This window comes from Clinocottus analis, unplaced genomic scaffold (assembly GCF_023055335.1).
Source record: "Clinocottus analis isolate CAN_PGR_092001 unplaced genomic scaffold, fCliAna1.0.p SCAF_12, whole genome shotgun sequence".
In the NCBI taxonomy this organism is placed as follows: domain Eukaryota; kingdom Metazoa; phylum Chordata; class Actinopteri; order Perciformes; family Cottidae; genus Clinocottus; species Clinocottus analis.
Genome location: NW_027175843.1, coordinates 8339813 through 8360339, shown reverse-complemented (window position 1 = coordinate 8360339; position 20527 = coordinate 8339813). Strand labels below are relative to the sequence as shown.

The following is a 20527-nucleotide window of genomic DNA, read 5'->3' as shown; positions in this document are numbered from 1 at the left end:
TACTCGGGTTTTACGCAGAGACGCAAGCACGCAAGACACGCATGTACCCCCTTGCGTAGTCAAATCAGCCATTTTGCGTGCTTACGTGCGTCACCCAAAATTTCTGACTATCCGTCAAAGCTACGCTAGCCGTTTGCAGCCCGCAAGACTGTGATTGGTCTGCGAACCACATCCTTTCTGAGTCTCGCATTTCTGGTTTCAAAGCTTAACACTGCTGTTTTGAAAAGCTATAGCAGCAATACGAACAATGGATCCCGTTGAAAAACGTTTGGCTGAAGAGGTCCGCAAATATCAGCATTTATATAACCTGTCTTTGAAGGAGTATAAGGACACGCAGATGGCGGTGAATTTCTGGAGGGAGATATCGGTGAACATCGGTGTGCAGGTTGACTCTACGGCCGTTGCGCCACCTACTGTTCTGGCGTATGGAAAACGCACGGGAACTATAAACCAAAACAAGTCTGTCGATCCAACTGCGTGGCCAGCCACAGTAGTTGCAAGAGTATAATTTGCCCGTTAAATGCCTCACAGGAGCTGACGGAGCTGCTGGCGTCTACGTCGAGCGCCGCCATTCATCGTGATTTGTCAATTTAGGTGTCCGTCGACTTTTTGTGTGAAACTACGAATGAAATCTCAGGAAATTCCTAAATACACTACCCACCCACCAAGCTGCAAAGATCCACTGGTTTTTATCCGAACAGACAGTTCTTGGAAAAACCAAACTGAAACATGCACATTGTGGAAACATAGTAAATAGTTTGTTTTTCTGTAGTTCATATTTTGACTAAAATATATAGTACATATTTAGTTTGAAAACAAAAACCTTTGTAATATTAATTTTCCATTTGAATACACCCTATGAAGCTTAGTTTGTAAAGTCATTCTTCAGTCCATTTTATCCCAGTCCCTCTCTCATTTTGATAAAAGTAGTGACAGACCACATCACTACTTAAAAAAGAAAATACAAAATTTGCTTTTAGACATTTGAATACATGTATCTACCATTTTGTTGATATATTTCACTGATTTTGTGAACCTAAGACATTTTGGTAAACCAATATCTAGCACCAAAACAGTTCGACCACATGAGTAAAGTTATCTTTTCACAAGCGATATGAAGAATTTCAAAAATCGAGATTACATTTTTCACCTTTCGATAGGGCTGCTCGGTTACGGCCAAAATCATAATCACGATAATTTTGGTCAATATTAAGATCACGATTATTTATCACAATTATTCAATAATTTTAGAAACATCTTTTATTGTACTTTAACATTTAAATGAACAAGAACACTGCTTCTACTTCCCTTATTGTGTTACATTTTGGCTAATTTTCAAATGGTATTTGCATCACAATATAATATAAAGTGTAAAATATGAATTCAATGTTTACCAAAAATAAAAATAATCAACAGCGGTTATGCTCGTCTGTGTTGACGTTGCACATGGATGGAGATTCAATGCGGCAGCTTTAGCGTTAGCTTTAGCCCTCACACATTGGTCGTACTGTGGTTTATGGTGGTTTTTGAGGTGGTCAAATAAATTAGTTGAGTTGCGATGCGATGCGGCGCAGACACAACTCTGAGACACTCTGTGCATGTGACTTTTTCTTGATTCACATCACTAGTTTTACAGTGATAAGCCAGACGCAGTTCCTGGAGTCGGTGAAATTCGCTCTGAATGGTGTTATGAACCCAAAGAGTAGAACGTTTCATATTATGACATTTTGCGACTTCCACAAGAAGTATAAAGCCGAACTACAGGTTATTTATTCTATAGTTGATAGCGGAAAAGATCACTCTTTTTCCGGAGAGAAGCAACGGATATAAGCCTTACCCCCTTTGTGGCGGCGCAATCAGTCATGCTGCTTTTGGCGTGAACACACTTTTTTTGTCGAGACACAACTGACGCCGTTGATGTGAACGTAGCATAAGTAGACTACAGACAGACATTTTTTAAGAGTGCCGCTGCAGGGTGTGCGCACATGACACCTCCCATCTCATTCTCCCCTTTGTGATTGAATGACTGTTAGTTGAGAAAGCGCTTGATTTGATGTGTGGCAGAGCAGCATTTTAAACCTCAATATCGCTGACGATCATGCTCATTTAATGGGGGCAGTCGAAATCACGATCGCAATTCAAATTTGATTAATTGCGCAGTCCTACCTATAGGTTCATATTTTCTTTTTACACTTTTGCCTCATGGCAATGGTGCGTCATTATATAGAGTGCTGAGATTGTTCTGCAATTGTAGATTTAAAACATGGGTAGGTATCACATATGCAAGTGCCTTTTAAAGGTGAATTTCAGAAATTATGTAAAATTGAAAAAATGACCTCAGGGTCAAGAGGGTTAATAGTGCGTTAACTTTTCAATCGATTAACCGTGTTAATGACTTGATCATGCCTTAACTGCATTTTTTTTTGGCTTTTACTTTAAAGGCGTTTCAAGTATGTGCGCGCACACTTCCATAGCCTCACCGACAGGCAGTGTTGACAACTTTCTGACTTAAGCCTGACATAAAAGCACGTATTGTTATGTAGTTTCTGTTCTTAATGAGCGCTGTACAGTACCTGTTAAGAAAAAAAGAAAACAGATTCATCAACTATATATGTATGTATGTTAACTGCCTGTTATATTGTTCTGATACCATTACTTCAAAATAAAAGCGTACACTAGGTTTTACTTCATTATTGAATTTGCCGCATAATGAAAAATCATGCAATTAATCAGTTAAATTTTCTTCCAAACATTTTTCTTCCAAACATTTCCAGTTCACCCTCACAACACGTTTGGGCTTTGCCAGGTTTTTCTTGCCGGCTCCCCCACCATCTGATTCAGTGATCAGTTGACAGCTCTCCTCCTCTCTTAACCCGAGTGTCCAAGACATACGGCCGCAGATGATATGATTACAAAGTCAATCATTGATCTCCGGTCTAAGGTGTTTTGGTACCAGGTACACTTATGAGCCACCTTATGCTAGAAAATGGTGTTCGTTATGGACAAACTGTGGCTAGCACAGAGGTCCAAGAACAAAACACCGTTTGGGTTTAGATCGGGCCTGGCGTTCCCCCCAACCACCCCACGCCAGGTTTCTCTGTCATTGCCCTTGTAAACGTTGAAGTCTCCCAGGAGAACTATGGAGACGGCAGACAACGCCCTTTCCAGGACCCCTCCCACCGACTCCAAGAAGGCCGGATCTCTGATGCCCTGGACAACATAGCTCCCAGGATTACTGAGCCACTTAAACCACGTTAAGGTGGCGATTCGCGGATATGCAGTAAATATATATATATATATATATATATATATATATATATATATATATATACATATGTATATATGTATATGTATGTATGTATGTATATATATATATATATATATGTATGTATGTATGTATGTATGTATGTATGTATATATATATATGTATATGTATATATATATGTATATATGTATATATGTATGTATATATATGAATATATATATATATAAGTATATATGAATATATATATATATATATGTATATATATATATGTATATATATGTATCTATATATATATATATATATATGTATTTATTAACGGCGTTAACGCATTTAAATTTTTCAACGCCGGATGTAGCTCAACCAGATGTTGCTCATTCGGAAGCAAAACAATAGGCACACCGTTTGAGCTTGGAAGCTAGGCTAACATTACAGTTTAAAATGAATGAATGGTGAGCGCGATACGGCAAAATGAAAGTTAAGACACTAATGAATGGAAAGTTTAATTTCAAAAAGTTGTCAAACGATTCCCTTGACAAGACCGAAGTGGTATGAGCCATTTGTCATTGTGAACTGAGCTTTCATCATAGCCTCCACAATCTAAAATACCACTTGATGGCCAAGCATACAGCTGATGCTAAAGCATAGTTTATGGTTCTGCGTCAAGTCGACGCAGACCCCTACGTCGTAGCCTGACGTGCACCTCCAAAAAATTCTAACTACGCATCGCGTTGGCGCGGACCGCAAGCGCTGTGATTGATCCGATCAGAACGTAATTTCCGGCAGTTGCTTTTTTTTTTTTAAAGTGGACGTACACACCACCTCTGCAAACGTCTTCTCTGTCGCCTGCGCTTCAACATTTGCAATTTAAGCATTTGCTCTTTAATATTGATGAGCTCTGACTTTAAATATAGCTGCTCCACCTCGGTTGCCATTGTTTACTGTGACTGGAAGGAAAAGCAAGGACTCGGCTATAACCCCTGAAACCACACAGCCACACACCCCTGGCGGCATGGCGTTGAATTGCAAAGCAACGCGGTCTCTCGACGCAGAACTTCGAATGCTCAACGCCGACAGCGTCACGTCGACGGCGTAGGTACGGCGTTGACTTGACGCAGAACCATAAACTAAGCTTAACTCCGCACTGCCTCGTCATAGCCAGACACGAATGGATGACTTTGGACAGAAACACATGGACACCACAATGAAGAACAAACTTATTGCAGCCATACCTAAATGGGTGCTACTGCGTGTAGGCCTGTTAACGTTGTGAAGAACAAAGATCTAGCTGATATAACACGCATTGCATTCAACGACCTAGGACCTAAGGACCTAAGAAGCCTGACTGCTATGCTTATCTCTCTCTCTCTCTCTTTGTGTTGCGACAAGAATATTGCCAAAGCATCAAAACACATCAGTAAAACATGAAAATATACAACTTATACAGATAACAAAAATAACTAACAACAATAATAATAAAACAACAAGTAATTAAAATAAGCTCTCTCTCTCTACGTCTCTCTCTCTCTCTCGCCCTTGTTTACCTGAAATGTGCACTTTATAATTTTATTTTGAACTGCCCTGTTTCACAGTTGTTTTTCAATAAAATAAAACATTTGCATAACGAAAGCCAATCCACTTTTTCATGTTAAGAGCACTAAAATTAAGAAAAAATAAATGAAATTAATTGCGAATTATCGTGAGTTAACTGTGACATAAATACGATTAAATATTTTAATCTCTTGACAGCACTAATATCTGTATGTGTGTGTATATATATATATATACATATATATATATATATATATATATGTATATATATATATATACATATATATATATATATATATATGTATATATATATATATACATATATATATATATATATATATATATATATATATATATACACATATATATATATATATATATATATATATATACACATACATATATTAGTGCTGTCAAGCGATTAAAATATTTAATCGCATTTATGTCACATGAATATTTACATATGAATATATGTACTTTATATGCTTTAAATCTGTCTATTATTCATATTTTTCAAACCGTACAGCTCATTGAATTGGCTGATTTTAAATACCGGACAAGATCTGTATGTATGCGTATCCTCACCATTTGGCTGTCTGATAAGTTATCCTTTCACTCCTTATTTGTGAGGTCTATTAACATTAAGTCTTGTTTTGTAATTTCTAAAAATAACTCATATTTTTAAAAAAAAAGATCAGTATGTACCTGCGTGTTCATATGTTCATGCGTGTGTGCGTCTCACCACAGCCAAGCTCGTCATCTCCACTGTCACAGTCCACCTCTCCATCGCACTGAGCGGAGGGCCTGATGCATTTAGACGATGAGCCACATCGAAACTTCCCCACACAACTCAGACCCACTGTTGACACACACACACACAGACACACACACGCACACTTAGAGAAAGGTAGGCTGAACAAATCTAAATTCAATGATAAGTTACTAATAATATGTCCTAATACACAATTCTCTTAAAGGAGCAACGGAAGACATTTAGAAACGTAATATAGCAACCAATAACTTTTAGCTAAATACCTGGTTGAGTAATGTCCCTGAGCAGAGAATGGAAGCACTTTAGTGCATGTGTCCCGCTGTTTAGCCTCAAGGCATCCGCTTTGTAAGATCGCATTAAGTTCTGTTAGTTTTGTTTTCCTTGTTTTCACAGTTTTGTAACTTTTGGGAATTCTGTTTTATTTTGTCACTCACCTCTCCATTCATTTCAGATGACTTCACTTCCTGCTCTTGTGTGTTTCTCGCCAGGTGTGATTAACTTCCCCAGCCCGGGGCTCATTTTCCTTTTTGCAAAATTCTCTGATGAATTTGAGTTCCCTCCAGTAAACAGTTACACATTGTAAATGTCAATGGGTTTTATTGTGAAAAGTAAAGAGTGGATCTAGTCTGTGTTGCCTATGTCAAGGTTGAAAGAAGTACTCAAGTGTGCTGTCGTGGTTCGGATCTACAGTCTATACAAAATAAACTGAATTGAATCAAGCGATTGACATTCACGTATACTCACAGACATTTGGTTTAGTTTCTTGCTTGTTGTGGGCTCCAACACGGTTCAGGTTTAAGCAAAGACAACTAGTTCATAGAGGTCCCGTTTTCACTTCATCAATTGTAGACGCCTAGTATTTGTGTGTCAGTCCCTCAGCCGTCGTTCAACTTAAAGGGTCTACTAATATGTGTTGGCTGACATCATATAAACAGAGCTGCCAACTTTTCAAAAAACCTTGGAGTGAGATTTTGCCAGGAGTGACCAACATTTTACCGAGCTGTGAGAAATATGTGTGGCAGGAGGGCGTGACCAGTGGCGGATTTAGCAAATTGGGGGCCCAGGTCGAATGTATGTATGGGGCCCCATACATACATTCGATCTTTAAAAGAGAATAAAAAAAGATTTTACCGACTGAATGGTGGATAGGCAAGTAAAGCTAATCTACAGGAAAGTAAAGGTTGGAGAGGAGAAAAAAAACCTTCCCCTATAAACCTTGCATACACTTATTTACTCCAAAATGAAGATGGAAAGCAGAGAACGCACAAAGTGTAGCACTACACATACTAATAGTCACAATGGAACCAAACAGAGAATAAAGTTTCAGATAACACCTGTCTTCGCCAAAATGCCAGGAAAACCAGCACTGTTTATTGTGTGTGTGTGTGTGTGTGTGTGTGTGTGTGTGCGTGTGTGTGTGTGAGTCAGTGCGTTTACATGCTGGTAATAATTCGAATCTTGCTTTAGTCGGACTATGCTCTCTCTCGGGGCAACTGCTGTTATCCGAATATACATGGCAGTGAATAAATCGAATCATTGGCCGAATGCATGTCATATCCGATACGACAGGTGGCGCTGTTTTCATTACATGTAGTGGTGATACAGCCATCTCCGCTTGACCTCTTCACTCTTCATAATGGAGAGAACCCCGCTAGCTTCGGTGGTTGTCGGGGAGCTAGCGCAGAGCAAACAGGGAACTAGCAGCAGCGCTAGCTGGCTACAGCAGGGAGCTAGCGGAGACACCCACCGAAGGTACTATCGGCTCGTAACCCGACTTTTACGTTTGTTTGTTTCTGCCGGCCGTGACAACTTATCGTCTCTTTCGACTTCCGGGTCACGACCTGGGAGGGAGGGAGGGAGGAGGCGGCGGGATCTTGAGCATGCGCACAAACGCATTGTCCAGTTCCGATCCGATTCAGCGTTTACATGCAGCGTTATTCGAATTATCAATCGAATCGAATCGAGTTATCCAGGGGTGTTAATCGGATCGTAGTCGGACCGCAGTTATTTGAATAAAGGTGTTTACATGAACTGGATAATTCGATTTTAGTCGGACTAAGCCAGTTATTCGAATCCATGTAACCGCACTGAGAGAGAGAGAGAGAGAGAGAGACAGAGAGAGACAGAGAGAGAGCGAGAGAGAGAGAGAGAGAGAGAGAGAGAGATTGTTCTCCACATCACACGCTTCTCACACAGAGTCCTACTAGTTGACATTTTCTCACAGGTCTTCACACCAACATGATGTGCAGATGTAGGAACTGTACCTGTAAAATGATAATGATAGTAATACTAAAAAACATTGTCACCAACTAACAATATGGTCTATGAACAAAATTCGCTTCTATCTTTCATCATGAAGTGAGAGGATAACAAAAAAACAACAGCAGTCCATCATTGGGATTAAGAAATATGAATTTTTGTATCGTTAAATGATTACCTTCTTTCTTTTGTGTCTGTCCCTTCTATTCTTTCCCTCATGTTTCTCTTCCTCCGTATGCCTGTTTTTACTCTCTCGCCCTTGTCTTTCCTTCTCTCCTCCTTTTTCTGTTCTCCTGTTCTTCTTTATGACTGTGTTAGAGTGCTGAGTGTTCCATCTGCTTTTGTCTCTGTCCCTTCCTCCTCATGCCTTTTTTTTGTCTTTTGAAATAGTTTTAACCAAAAGGTCTTGGATTCACAAAAGCAGTGGTATACATCAATACCATTGTGAACACATGTAAATAAATGTCTAAAACCAAATGTATTATTATATGTTGGGGATGATGAGCTGTGGCTGGCTTTGTGGCCTGCTTGTGTCTTGGTGATCTGCAGAGACGGACTAGAGCCTGCTGCAGCTATGCTGTATGTTGTCCTCTGGACCCTGGCAGTTGTGAATCCTCTTTGTAAAAGACATTACTCATAGTTAGTATAAGTTCACTGAAAGAGACGTAATTATACCCCACACGTAACGAATGCTACGTGCTAATGTTGCTAAGCTATCAGAGAGCCAGCTATGGTCAGGGAACAAGCTAAAAATGCTTCTGCTAGCTCCGGTTAGCAGAAACTAACTTAAACACAGTAGTTACAGTCTTATCAACACATAACAGTGATCTAACACAACTATGTATACTAAGTTCACTTCAAGAAAGTTAACGGGGGTATCTGAGTGTTGTTAGCTTGTGTGCTAATTTTGTTTAGCTACCGCTAATGTGAACACGATAGTTACAGTCTTACAAACACACAAAGATTCAACACTACTCGTCGTACTAAATTCACTTCAAGAAAGTTAACGGGGATCGTGACAATACTTTATTACGCACTGTTCAGTCTCATAGAGACCCTGAAGCCATCCACGTCTTGTTAGCTTGCTAGCTCCGTGTTAGGTGCAGCTTTAGGTGGCTTACATGTCCAGGTACTTGGTAAATATGTTATTGCAAAGTTCAGTAAATACCCTTACCCATTTTCAAATGGATCCCTTTTTTAGGTGTTGTCCTCTTTATCGCCGGTATAGGATCCTTCAGGCTGTGAAGCTGCACTATACTCCAGTATATCTTCCGCCATAGGATCAGGCTAAACTGCCTGCTCCCTTCTCTCTCTCTCTCACACACACACACACACGCGTTGAAGCGTATAATATGACACAGCAGTGTGTAGAATCTCTCGCTGTGAATCACCTACGATGACGCAAGAATAGGACAAGGAATGAATGAATGAATGAAAAGTACTTTATTAATCCCCAAGAAGAAATTTTTTAGTAGATGTGGAACATCTACTGATTCCGCCAGATTTGAAACTATATCTCTGTGACGTATTTTTGCGAAGATAGTAATATTTATAAAACCTCAATGTCTGTGCGGCGCTGCTACTGCTGTAATGGCATGTTCAACACTTTAGACGTTCCTGCCTGTATCCCCAGCAGCCGTAAAAAAAAGTGTCTTTTCTTTTTTTTTCTTTTAATTGAGCCGCTTGGATAACTTTGTATCATTTTTGCTTTTATTCTTGTCTTGCTTCTTCTGAATTGTCTCTGTGTAATTTTCAGCCCTCCTGTCACTGTGTGTTTATCTTTCGCGCCACACACCGTTATGGACTCGTCTATTTCATTGTGAAAGTAGGGGGTGTAGAGACACGACGGATAACCATGAACTGGTCATTTTAACTACTACTTCTACGTTTCAACGTATTTCTTAAAAATGTTAATAGAATTGACCATTCTTTTGAAGTGTTCAAGATGATAAGGGGCTTTTTCTTTTCTTTTTTTTCTTTCTTTTTGAGGTTGGTTGGGGGCCCCCCTACTACAACCACTGGTAAGGAGCACCAAGCAGCCGCCTACCTATGCATCTATGTTAAGACCACCTCTGGGCGTGACTTAAGTCCAAAATGAGTGACAGTCAGGCTCAATGCGTGACACTTGAGAGCCCTGACACCTAAGTCTCTTTGCTCCGCCTGAGTTTCTCCCGAGGCTGTGCCTGTTTGAAAATCTTCTTCTGTTGCTAACTTTGGGACTCTTTGAGGTAAATAGGATGTCTATGCAGTGAATAGGTTTACAGATGCGTTCCTTAGCGCCATCTATCGTCGGGAGTTTGAAAAGGAATGAACGCCCCTCGGTTCAAAATCAGAATTTTTTTTTGCCATGAGAAATTGGTTGTGTTGCTTGAGTGCGTGTGAAAACATGGAAAAGCGTGTGTTACACAGCTAAACCGTGAGAGTTGGTAGCTCTCACAGTTCTCAAGGAGAATGACGATTGTTGATTAAGCAACAAAACATATATATATTTCCAGGAAACCAAGGAAATGGCCGAGCAAACATCGCATGACAATGGTTTATGGGATTTTCTTCGAAAGCGAGGTGTTGCAGAGGAAAACATTGACCGAATGCAACAAGACATGCGTCTTCTTCGACGGTTCCGTTGCCTCAGCTGTACTCCTTGAGGATCTAGGATTTTTAACAGGTGCCGCAGAGTTCTTTGAGTCACTACCAAACCAGATTGGATGCATTTCAAATGCATGAATTTGGATCCATGAAGCATGTCGTGTTAGTTCAACTGCTCCTGCAGAAACAGATTGACATCCAGCACATTAAACTGGGCTTTCCGCCTAAACAATCCTAACACCTTGAGATGCCTGCGCAGTGTTGACATACTAAATTTAATATACCATCCTCATTTTTCAGAAACATCAGTATTTCCCAGTGACTCAAACCAAGAAGGTAATAATAGATTAACTGCAATAGCGACATCAAACCGAGAAGGTAATAATAGCAGATTAACTGCGATAGCGCCATCATTGCCACTAAGAGAGGATTTAAAGACGTTTCCTTTTTCTTTTGTCGTGATTATGAGATTAGGATGTCGTAATTACAAGATCAGGATGTCGTAACTACGAGAAAAGGGGTCTAATTTATTTATTTTATCCAGTTTCGTAAAAACTGGATCAAAATGTAAATTAGTAAAAAAGCAGACACAATGCCACACAACGGTATGAAATGAATGAATGAAAAGTACTTTATTAATCTCCAAGGAGAAAAAACGGTAATGCATGCGCTAACCTCTTAAAGGGGCTTTCAGTATCTCCATCCAGTGTTTGAGCTGATGCGTTATTATCCTGGTCATGTCCTACTAGCTGTTCATACTAGTGTGTCCGCACCTATTTTGTTTGACCAAATACTGATCTTCTTCTTCAGGGCATTTAACAAACTAAATGGGTGTGGTCACACCTATAGGAGGCAATCACATGACCAGGATAATAACCCATTAGGTCAAACAAATTGAAAATAATAAACACTTAATGTACTGAGAAAGTGATAGCGCAGAAAAGATGTTATGATTCACATCATAAATAGGATACAGGCACCTGTAGATCTTCAACAGTAAACATGTAAAGTTTCCTGATTGAGACCCGGATATTGTAAACAGCTTCCCTCTGATTACTTTTCTGGCTCCTTTACCTTTGGGTATGTATATATATATATATATATATATATATATATATATATATATATATATATATATGTGTATGTATGTATGTATGTATGTATGTATGTATGTATGTATGTATGTATGTATGTGTATGCTCTAATGGCTAGTTATGCTCTGCAAGGCAATCATTCAGACATTTTGTACAGCCAAGGTAGGAAAAGCCCTCCTTCTGTGGACAATACAGGCGATATGTGACAAAAACTAGTGTTGCAGTTAATGAAATCTTGTATTTTATAAGTTCTGTCTCTGTTATTTAGTTTACCAGGGGCGGACTGCGAGAAAAAGTGGCCTGTGAGTTAGTGTCAGATCAGCCCACTCAATACATGGCGCATTGCTCCACTCAATGCATCACACGTATCGATCAGTGACTTACTTGGAAATATACCCATACTTAACATTATTTTGGACGATTACAAAGAAATCACATCATATGTTTGACATTTGGCTCCACCGATTAGCCTGGATGGACACATGTAATAAAATGATACTGCTATCACAAGACTAAAAGGTAGGTATAGTTTGTAGATGAATATGCTTAACTCAGGGTTAGTATCAGATGGTTATACATATACTACAGAGCCTTAAGTTAATGTCAGCAGAGAAGGACCACACAATAAAGAAACTCGAATCAGAGGGTAGAATTAGTATGAACTATATTGTAGAACAGAACATACAATGGGGTGTGAACATCTGTGGTATCTGTATCTGTGTGGAAATTCGCCGTTTTGAAACCAAAATAGGTGACCTACGTGAATCGTGTAGATTCAATGAGTTGTTTTTTTTGAGGGGGGGTATTTATATTCAGTGAACTGCGAACAGATGCGCGTGCCAGAAGGTAGCGCGAGTGCATGGTAATATAATATTTTATGTTATATCTAAGTTAGGTTACCCAGGAGATCTGTTGACATAGACTTAGCTGACGTTAGCTTCAGCTTGATGAATTCTGTCATTGAACACAGCAGGAGAGAACGCGATGTTAGCCAGCTAGCTAACGCTCCGGTGGAAAGTTATTAGCTAACGCTACCGTTAATGAGAAGGTAGATTCTGAGGTGAGGGGACTGAGGGGCCGATCACACAGGACGCAACTTTTTAAAGCGCAGCCGCTTAAAAAACTCCTTGAAAAAAACCAGGTGTTTTTCCCAAAAACTCACCGGGCATTTTCTTTTTTTTCTTTTTTAAAGAGAGTACGACGAATACCTATCCCCAAATTGTGTCTGCATGACTTGAGTTTTCAGTTGTACTTTCGGCTGAGCAGGAGTGAGCAGTAGAGTTGTTGTTTTTTTTTACTTATCCTTAGTTTTCTTCTATTTTTTTTTTTTGCTTTTTATTTCCTGCAGAATCACCTGTAAATATTCAATACTCCCAATTAAATATCCACCCTCCCTTCTTATTGCACTCTGTTTCATATTCAGCATCAATTGTTTGTTGTTAAATGATTTGTTCCATATGTGTACTATTTTTTTCTGATAATGTCCCCACAATTTCAGCATTGTCTTGAAGGAGCAGTTTATATATAATAGTCTTCATGACAAGTATGGTAAGAATGTTGGGGATGAAGTGTATTAAGTGCTTTTTATTTTCGATCAGAGACTCATCATAGTTTCCCCCAGGCAGATTCACCAACCTAACAAACTACCATTGCATCATGAATACAAAACTTAGTGAAAGTGCAATTTGATTTTCTGAGCACCCCGGTTTTGTATAGCTTCTTTCCTTGACCTTGTGACATTGAGGTCAGGGAATAGTGCGTATGAGGACATAGGGACATAATTTTTTTCATACTTTTCAATCGTAGCTGCAGACTCAGAAAGGCAGATATAAAGAAGCTGTTTTCATTAGGCAAAAAGCTTACAAGGCAAGAGTGCAAAAAGCAGGCAGTAGCAGGAAGCAGAAAACATCTTGCAAAATTAAAATTGTGAAACTCTAGATTCACATGACTTATCTGACAATCGAAGTAAAGCTGGAAGTGAGACAATGAGTCAGTGACTGCACTCTTTGAGTCAACTAATTGTATACGAATCAACTTTTGATAGAGCAAAAGCAGTCCATGCCACAGTGGCTCCTTGAAAGCTAAAAGCACAAAGTTTACACAGCACATGGCTCCTACCTCCAAGGCCAAGGCCAAGAGCCAGAATGACCAACACGATGACGCACGAAGCCATTAGCGCCTCCAAGCGGTGCGCCAACAGTCTGCTCCTCCAGCTTTCCTCCAAGTCATCCTCTATTGAGACAAAATCCTTTATGAACATCTACACTGTTTGGATAGGATACAATAGCCAACAGTTCAAACATCAAGCAGAGTTCTCAGAGAAAAGCTGTTCATCAATACAATTCCATGAGGAACAGATTTTGGATTTACACACAATACTTGTTTGTGGATACATTCAGGTTAGTTTTGGTTTTCTATTTTTTAAACTTGCAAAATAGGAAATAACACCAGCCTCATTCTGGTATGATTTTGTAGTTATTTGGTACTAACAGAGTTCATATTGTCCTTACCAACCAGCTGGAAAAACATGTGTGGTGTAAATGCAACCTAAGATATATCAAGTTATATCATCCTATAACTCACTTACCGCATGTTGGTCAGTCTTTTGCCCTCGATGGGAGAATTTGTATCGAAGCTGCAGAGTCTAAACACAGCTTACTACCTGTAAACCTCTTCATTCATGATCAGCTAGTCCTTCGTCTCAAATAAAAGCTTCATTAAAAAAAGGTGAATAAAAAACATAGACTTGTATTTAAGGTAAGGAAATGACTTTCAGGGACAGGCGTAGCACTATTATCCACGTTAATAACAGTGGGAAACGTAGTAGTGTGGACATGGCCTAGCTGTGTGCAGTAATCTCGATAACCATGGTTTAATGCTGTACTATCAAGTCAAGAACATCCCAGGCTCTCACCATTGATAAATGGCTGCACCTTCGTGATTGGCATGGTGGGGCCGGGCGCAACTGAAGGTCGCGGCTCGTCAGGTTTGGTAGAATCGTTCTCCGATTGGGCAAAGCTGCCCAGGGGGCTGACATTCAGTGTGTTGGGGGTATCAACAGTGGGGAGGTCTTCCTCCGTCACGGAAACCACCTCTATCCTGGAGGGGTTCAGTTGTTGGGGTGTCTCCTCCTAAATGTGGGGCAAAAGAGATGGAAATGGAAATGGTACCAGTATGGAGACTTATCCAAGATTTCTGAGATGTATTTGGGATTGAACTTCTTGCCAAAAGAGATATTTGGGTTCAAGGTTTGAATTGTCAACTGTGCAAACGACAATATCCAAGTGCAATGGATGCAGAAGGTGGAAAACCAAGTAAGACTGCAGATTCCCTCATACAATCTAGAAGGTTTGCTTCTGTTTGTATAACGCATTAGTTTATACTGCTGCAATAACATGTAAGAGTACAAAGGAGTAACAAAGCGTATTCATTTGTACATGTTATTGCAGCAGTTCCACGACTCCGTTTTAATTTTGACAAAACCGTCAATGAAAGATAAACATATGCAAAATTTTAGCACTGTCCTCAGACGTGTTTTAATCATTCTCATGTTGTTCATCTCTGAAAACGTTCACCCAAACCCAAGGCCCGCTATCCATGGTCTCACCTCTGGAAATGTTCACCCAAACCCAGGGCCTGGTCTCCATGGTCTAACTGTCTCTAATCTGTCGTTAAATGATTTTTGTGATCGTAAATCATTGGGCTTTCTACATGTCAATATCTGTAGTTTCTTGCCAAAACATGATTATTTAAAATATTTGGTGCACACTGCAAACCCTGATGTTCTGGCTGTCTCCGAATCATGGCTTAAGAAAGGTGTCTCGGATCTAGAAAGTCGCATACAACGTCTTTTGTCAGGATCGAGCCACCAAGGGTGGCGACGTGGCTAAATTTGTAAAAGACCATTTGCAATGTTCTGTTAAGCTGTCTAAATCAGTCCCTAAGCAATTTGAACTGTTACCGTTAAAACTTAAACTGTCAACAAATTTCACTCTGTTTGTTGCTGTTTGCTATAGACCACCCTCTGCTCCAGCATGCACATTTAATGCCCTTGGTGAACTGTTGGCCCTTCACATTTCCTCTGAGTTTGTCCTTCTGGGTGACCTATGATCAACCCCCCTGATTTAGTTACAAAGCAATTGGATGCTTTAAACCTCTTTCAAATTGTATCTGAGCCAACCAGACATCGGCTGCGGTCGAATAGTCAAATAATCACCTCCTAACGTCTAACCCTAGGCACTTTTCCTTGACCTCTGTGGAAACGTCACGGGGTCAAGGAAAGATGGTAAGGAGAATTCATGAGGAGTTAGGAAAAGACAACCACAGTGTTTAGAGAATCAGACTCCACTTTCACGAGCGACGTAGTTATGACGCGATGGCAGGCGATGTTAGTGATGTCAGTTTGTCTGCAGCGGTGAAACTACAACCTTGTAGTCCATCTCGAACCACAATAAAGCATCTTAAATACTTCATCTGTGTTCTTACAGTGTTGCGTCATGCAGACGATTAAACCACCCGGTTCATACATTACTCTATTAACAAGGTTGGAATAGAAATTAACAAAGGAATATGAAAGTAAAACCATGTTAAATACAAAACAGAAATAGCTATTCTTATTCACATGTGCAAACATTGGAACTTTTAAATACAAAATAGGGAAATAGCTATTCTTATTCACATGTGCAAACATTTGAACTTTTAAATCACAACTTTTAAGTCACAAAAAAAAATATATTCACTGAGATTTTAGAATTTACTCATCTCAGGTGACAGACGACGTGCCTGCACTAATGTGAAGGGTGATACTGAGATCTGGCCTGCAGTACATAGGTCAGGTCTGGCTCAAAGGCAGTGGTTTTGATGCGCAAGATGTCACGCAGGTGAGAGTCAGTTAGTTGTGTCCTCACGCGGCTCTTGTTAAAGTTCATAACCGAAAAGGTCTTCTCAAACAAGTACGTCGAGCCAAACAAGCTCAGCATTTTCTTTGCAAATGTTCGAATCTCTTGGAACCTGCCTTCATCCAGCTGGCGGTAAAAGTCCGCAAGAGAGAGTTGTTGGTGTCGACTGCAGCACTCGGCGTCACACTGCAGCTCAAGGACCTCCAGCTGCAGGTGGTTCGGAGCATCATCAGGGTCCACGGAGAAAGAAGAGGAAAACATTGTGATCTTCTTCTCAATAGCTGCAAAATCCCGAAAGCATTGTTGGAACTCCTCAGCCAGAGATGAGATGTCTGCTGCATACCTCCTTGTTTGCGCGTTGATATCGCTCTGTGGAAAGCTGGTCATGATTTCCTGCAGCGCCGGGAAGTGTGTGGTATTGGGCTGCGTTTGTGACAGGCACCTTTGAAAAAGTTGCAGCTTGGTTCTGAAGGCTTTGATGTGTGAATACAGTTGGCTTACCACTGCATTTGGCCCCTGAAAGCTAGTATTCAGCACTTTCAGGTGCTTTGTTGTGTCAACTAAAAAACCCAAATCAGCCAGCCAAACACATAGTTCTGGGATTGGTTGTCCCTTTTTTGCCATGAACTCTTCGATTTCCTGCCTAAGAGAGAAGAAGCGCTGCAGTGCAGACCCCCGACTGAGCCATCTCACATTGTTGTGATAGACAACATCTCCGTATTCAGCCTGGATGTCGATTAGAAACTGTTGAAACTGACAGTGGCGCAAGGCTTTGGAGCGAATATAAATAATGGCCTTTATTACCGGTTTCATAACATGATCATATTTGAGGTGTTTGGCACACAGAACTTGCTGGTGAATAATAGAATGCAGTTTTACAGCTTCACCTCTTTGTTCAACGACTTTGTTACAGATACGGGTTGATAATCCACTCCGGTCACCAGCCATGGCAGGTGCGCTGTCTGTAATAATCCCAGAAACTTTATCCCACCGGAGTTTCATGTCATCTACGGCGGAGCAAACAGAAACGAATATATCTGTTCCTCTTGTTTGGTTTTTAAGGCTCTGAAGGTCAAGTAGCTCTTCAGTCACATTCATTTCACTGTCCACTCCTCTCAAAAAAATAAGTAACTGAGCGGTGTCAGATGCGTCTGTGCTTTCGTTGCAAGCTAACGAAAAAAAGTCAAACTCCTTTCCTCTGACCCCCAACTGTCTCTTACTACCTGCCGAAACATCTTCAATTCTCCGTTCTGTATTGTGTCTATATATTGCATATTCAAGGACACAACGATCAGGATGCAACTCGACAACTTTAATAACTCCTCTTCCTCTTCGTATCCCACCATCATACATCAGTGCGCCCTCACCTGGCCATAGCCGGCCACTACATCTCCCCCTTTTAGTTGAAGGTTTAACTGCTTTGTCAGAACTTCAAGATGACAAAGTGCATTTAACAATATAACAAATTGCATTCAACAGAACTTCAAGATGACAAAGTGCATTTAACAATATAACAAATTGCATTCAACAACATAGCTACTTTCCACTTTCCCACCTTGTCCTATATCTTCAGGAGTTCACTTAAATCCTTATTAAAACTTAAAAGTCTAAACTGAGAAACTAACCGACGGAAATATACTTTACTGTAGCTTTTGTATTAGATTACTCACTCAATGCATCTTCTCAGAACCTAGCTTTTCAACAAGACATTTCACTCTTCACACAGAACATTATGACTTTTCTTTTATTTTCTCCCTTTTTTTTTCCTGTCCTCCGTAGTGTGTTCAGTGTTCAAAGGTCCAGTCTTTCAGGAGGCCTAGAAAGTCTCCCTGACCTAGTCATTAACATGACACCTGATGTTGGGGGTACTGGTACTTTCCTGAGGTGTGAACGGTTGCGTCGCAGCCGTCCTCCATCCGGAGTCTCCACCTCGTATGAGCGTGGTGTAGGTGCAGGGCCCACAACTGTCCCTCTGGTGCGTGAGGGTCCGATCCATACTTGTTGTCCAGACTGGAGAGGTGGCAGGGTTTGAGTGCGGTGTCTCCAGTTGAACATTTGTTGCTGTTGCCATTTCAACGCCTTGTCCTTTTCTCTGAATTCCTTGAGATCCGGCCACTGTGGTTGTAGCTGCAGTGGTGACACTGGAACTGGTGTCCTGAGTTTCCTCCCCATTAGTAGTTGTGCTGGGGAGGTTCCATGTGCCAATGGAGTAGACCTGTAGGCCAGCAGAGCTTTGTGGAAGTCACCCCCTTTCTCTAAGAGAGACTTCACCGTTCTGACAGCCCGTTCAGCCTCCCCATTGCTGCGGGGATAACGGGGGCTGCTTGTCACATGTGTAAAGTCATACTCTCTTGCAAACTGAGAGAAGTCATGACAGTGAAACTGAGGACCGTTGTCAGTGACTAGAACTTCTGGGCATCCATACCTAGCAAACACAGCTTTAAATCTTTCAATAGTCTGTTTCGCTGTCGTGCCTCCAGGTAGGGTGCAAACTTCAATATAGCGTGAGAAGTAGTCTATCATGACCAAATAGTTCCCATTCTGCCATTGAAAAAGATCTGCTGCGACCCTCTGCCATGGTCTGCTTGGGAGGTCAGTCGTGAGCAGAGGCTCGACAGGTGTTTGAGCTTCACGTGCACAAATCTCACATCTCTCGACCATCTGCTTTACAGCAGACGTGATGCCTGGCCACCAGACGGATTCTCTAGCCCTAGCTAGGCATTTGTTGATGCCCTGATGTCCCTGGTGAAGTCTCTGCAGGATGTCAGGTCTCATGTGTTCAGGGATTATGAGCCTCTCACCTTTCATGAGCAGTCCTCCTCCTTCATGCAGGGCTGATCTGTCAGGCCAGAAGGGCAACAGCAGCTCATGCACATCTCGTCTGTGTTCAGGCCAGCCGTTTGCAATGTATCGACTGAGACGTTTACAGGTGTTGTCAGAGGTTTGTGCGCTCTTAATTTGTTCCAGCTTTGTCGGTGTGGCTGGCAGGCTTTCTACTACACAGTCCAAGTAAGCTTTACATTCCTTTTCCAGGTCTTGCTCCTCCTCAGTGGCTGTGGCTGGAAGAGGCGCTCTAGACAGAGCATCAGCCGTAATCAGGTTTTTACCCGGGACATGGATGATGTTGAACTTGAATCTGAGCAGCCGTAATCTGAATCTGATAATCCTCGGCGGAAGGTCATCCAGTGCTCTGGACTTCAGGAGTGTTATGAGTGGCTTGTGATCCGTTCTTATAGTAAACTCCAGGCCGCTCAAGTATCCACGCAGGCGCTCACATGCCCATGTTGTAGCTAAAGCCTCTTTTTCTATTTGGGCATATCTTGACTCTGCTTTGGTCAAACTTCTTGAAATGAAAACCACAGGTCTCCACTCCCCGCTTAGCTGTTTTTGTGTCAAGACGCCTCCTAGTCCATACGAAGAGGCATCCGCCGACACCATGGTCTCGTGGTTTGGGCTGTATTGGGCTAACACAGTCTCTGACCCCAATTCTTTCTTGGTGTCCAAGAACGCTTTCTGTTGGGGTGCTCCCCATGTCCAGCTGTTCTCTGTCTTTAACAGATCGCGAATGGGCTTCGTCAAATCTGGCAGGCGTGGTGAAAACTTTCCAACAAAGTTCACCATACCCATGAACCGGCGAACATCTGCCACATCCTTTGGTTCAGGCATGTCACGGATCGCCTTTATTTTATCCGGGTCTGCTCTGATGCCCTGGGAGTTTATGATGTGGCCCAGAAAACGAATCTCTGTCAGTGCAAACTGGCATTTTTCATTCAGAGTGAGCCCAGACACTCGGAATTTCTGTAGCACCCTGTGCAGCCTATCATCATGCTCTGCCTGGTCCTTTCCTGTGATGAGGACATCATCAGCATGACACAGCACTCCGTCAATGCCATCAATCAGCTGGGAAATCCGTCTTTGAAAGTGCTCGGGGGCCGATGATATACCAAAGGGTAACCTCTTGTAGTAATATCGTCCCTCTGGTGTGATAAACGTCGTCAACAGCATTGAGTCTTGATGGAGTGGTATTTGCCAAAACCCTGATGTTGCGTCAAGCTTTGTGAAAACTCTGGCTCCTTCCAGCTTGGCCAGCGTCTCGTCAACTGCC

The 20527-nt window shown here is 41.3% G+C and overlaps 1 protein-coding gene across 1 annotated transcript in view; it reads right to left on the bottom strand.

The window, feature by feature from the left end:
* Positions 1-16809, bottom strand: part of tmprss3a (transmembrane serine protease 3a) — a 77493-nt gene extending 60684 nt beyond the window's left edge. The window contains exons 1-4 of the mRNA XM_068573027.1: positions 16351-16809; positions 14439-14655; positions 13643-13756; positions 5556-5672 (exon numbers count right to left, since the gene is read on the bottom strand). Of these exons, the coding sequence (XP_068429128.1) occupies positions 5556-5672; positions 13643-13756; positions 14439-14655; positions 16351-16809 (907 nt within the window). The remainder of the gene's footprint in view (positions 1-5555; positions 5673-13642; positions 13757-14438; positions 14656-16350) is intronic.
* Positions 16810-20527: the final 3718 nt, after the last annotated feature.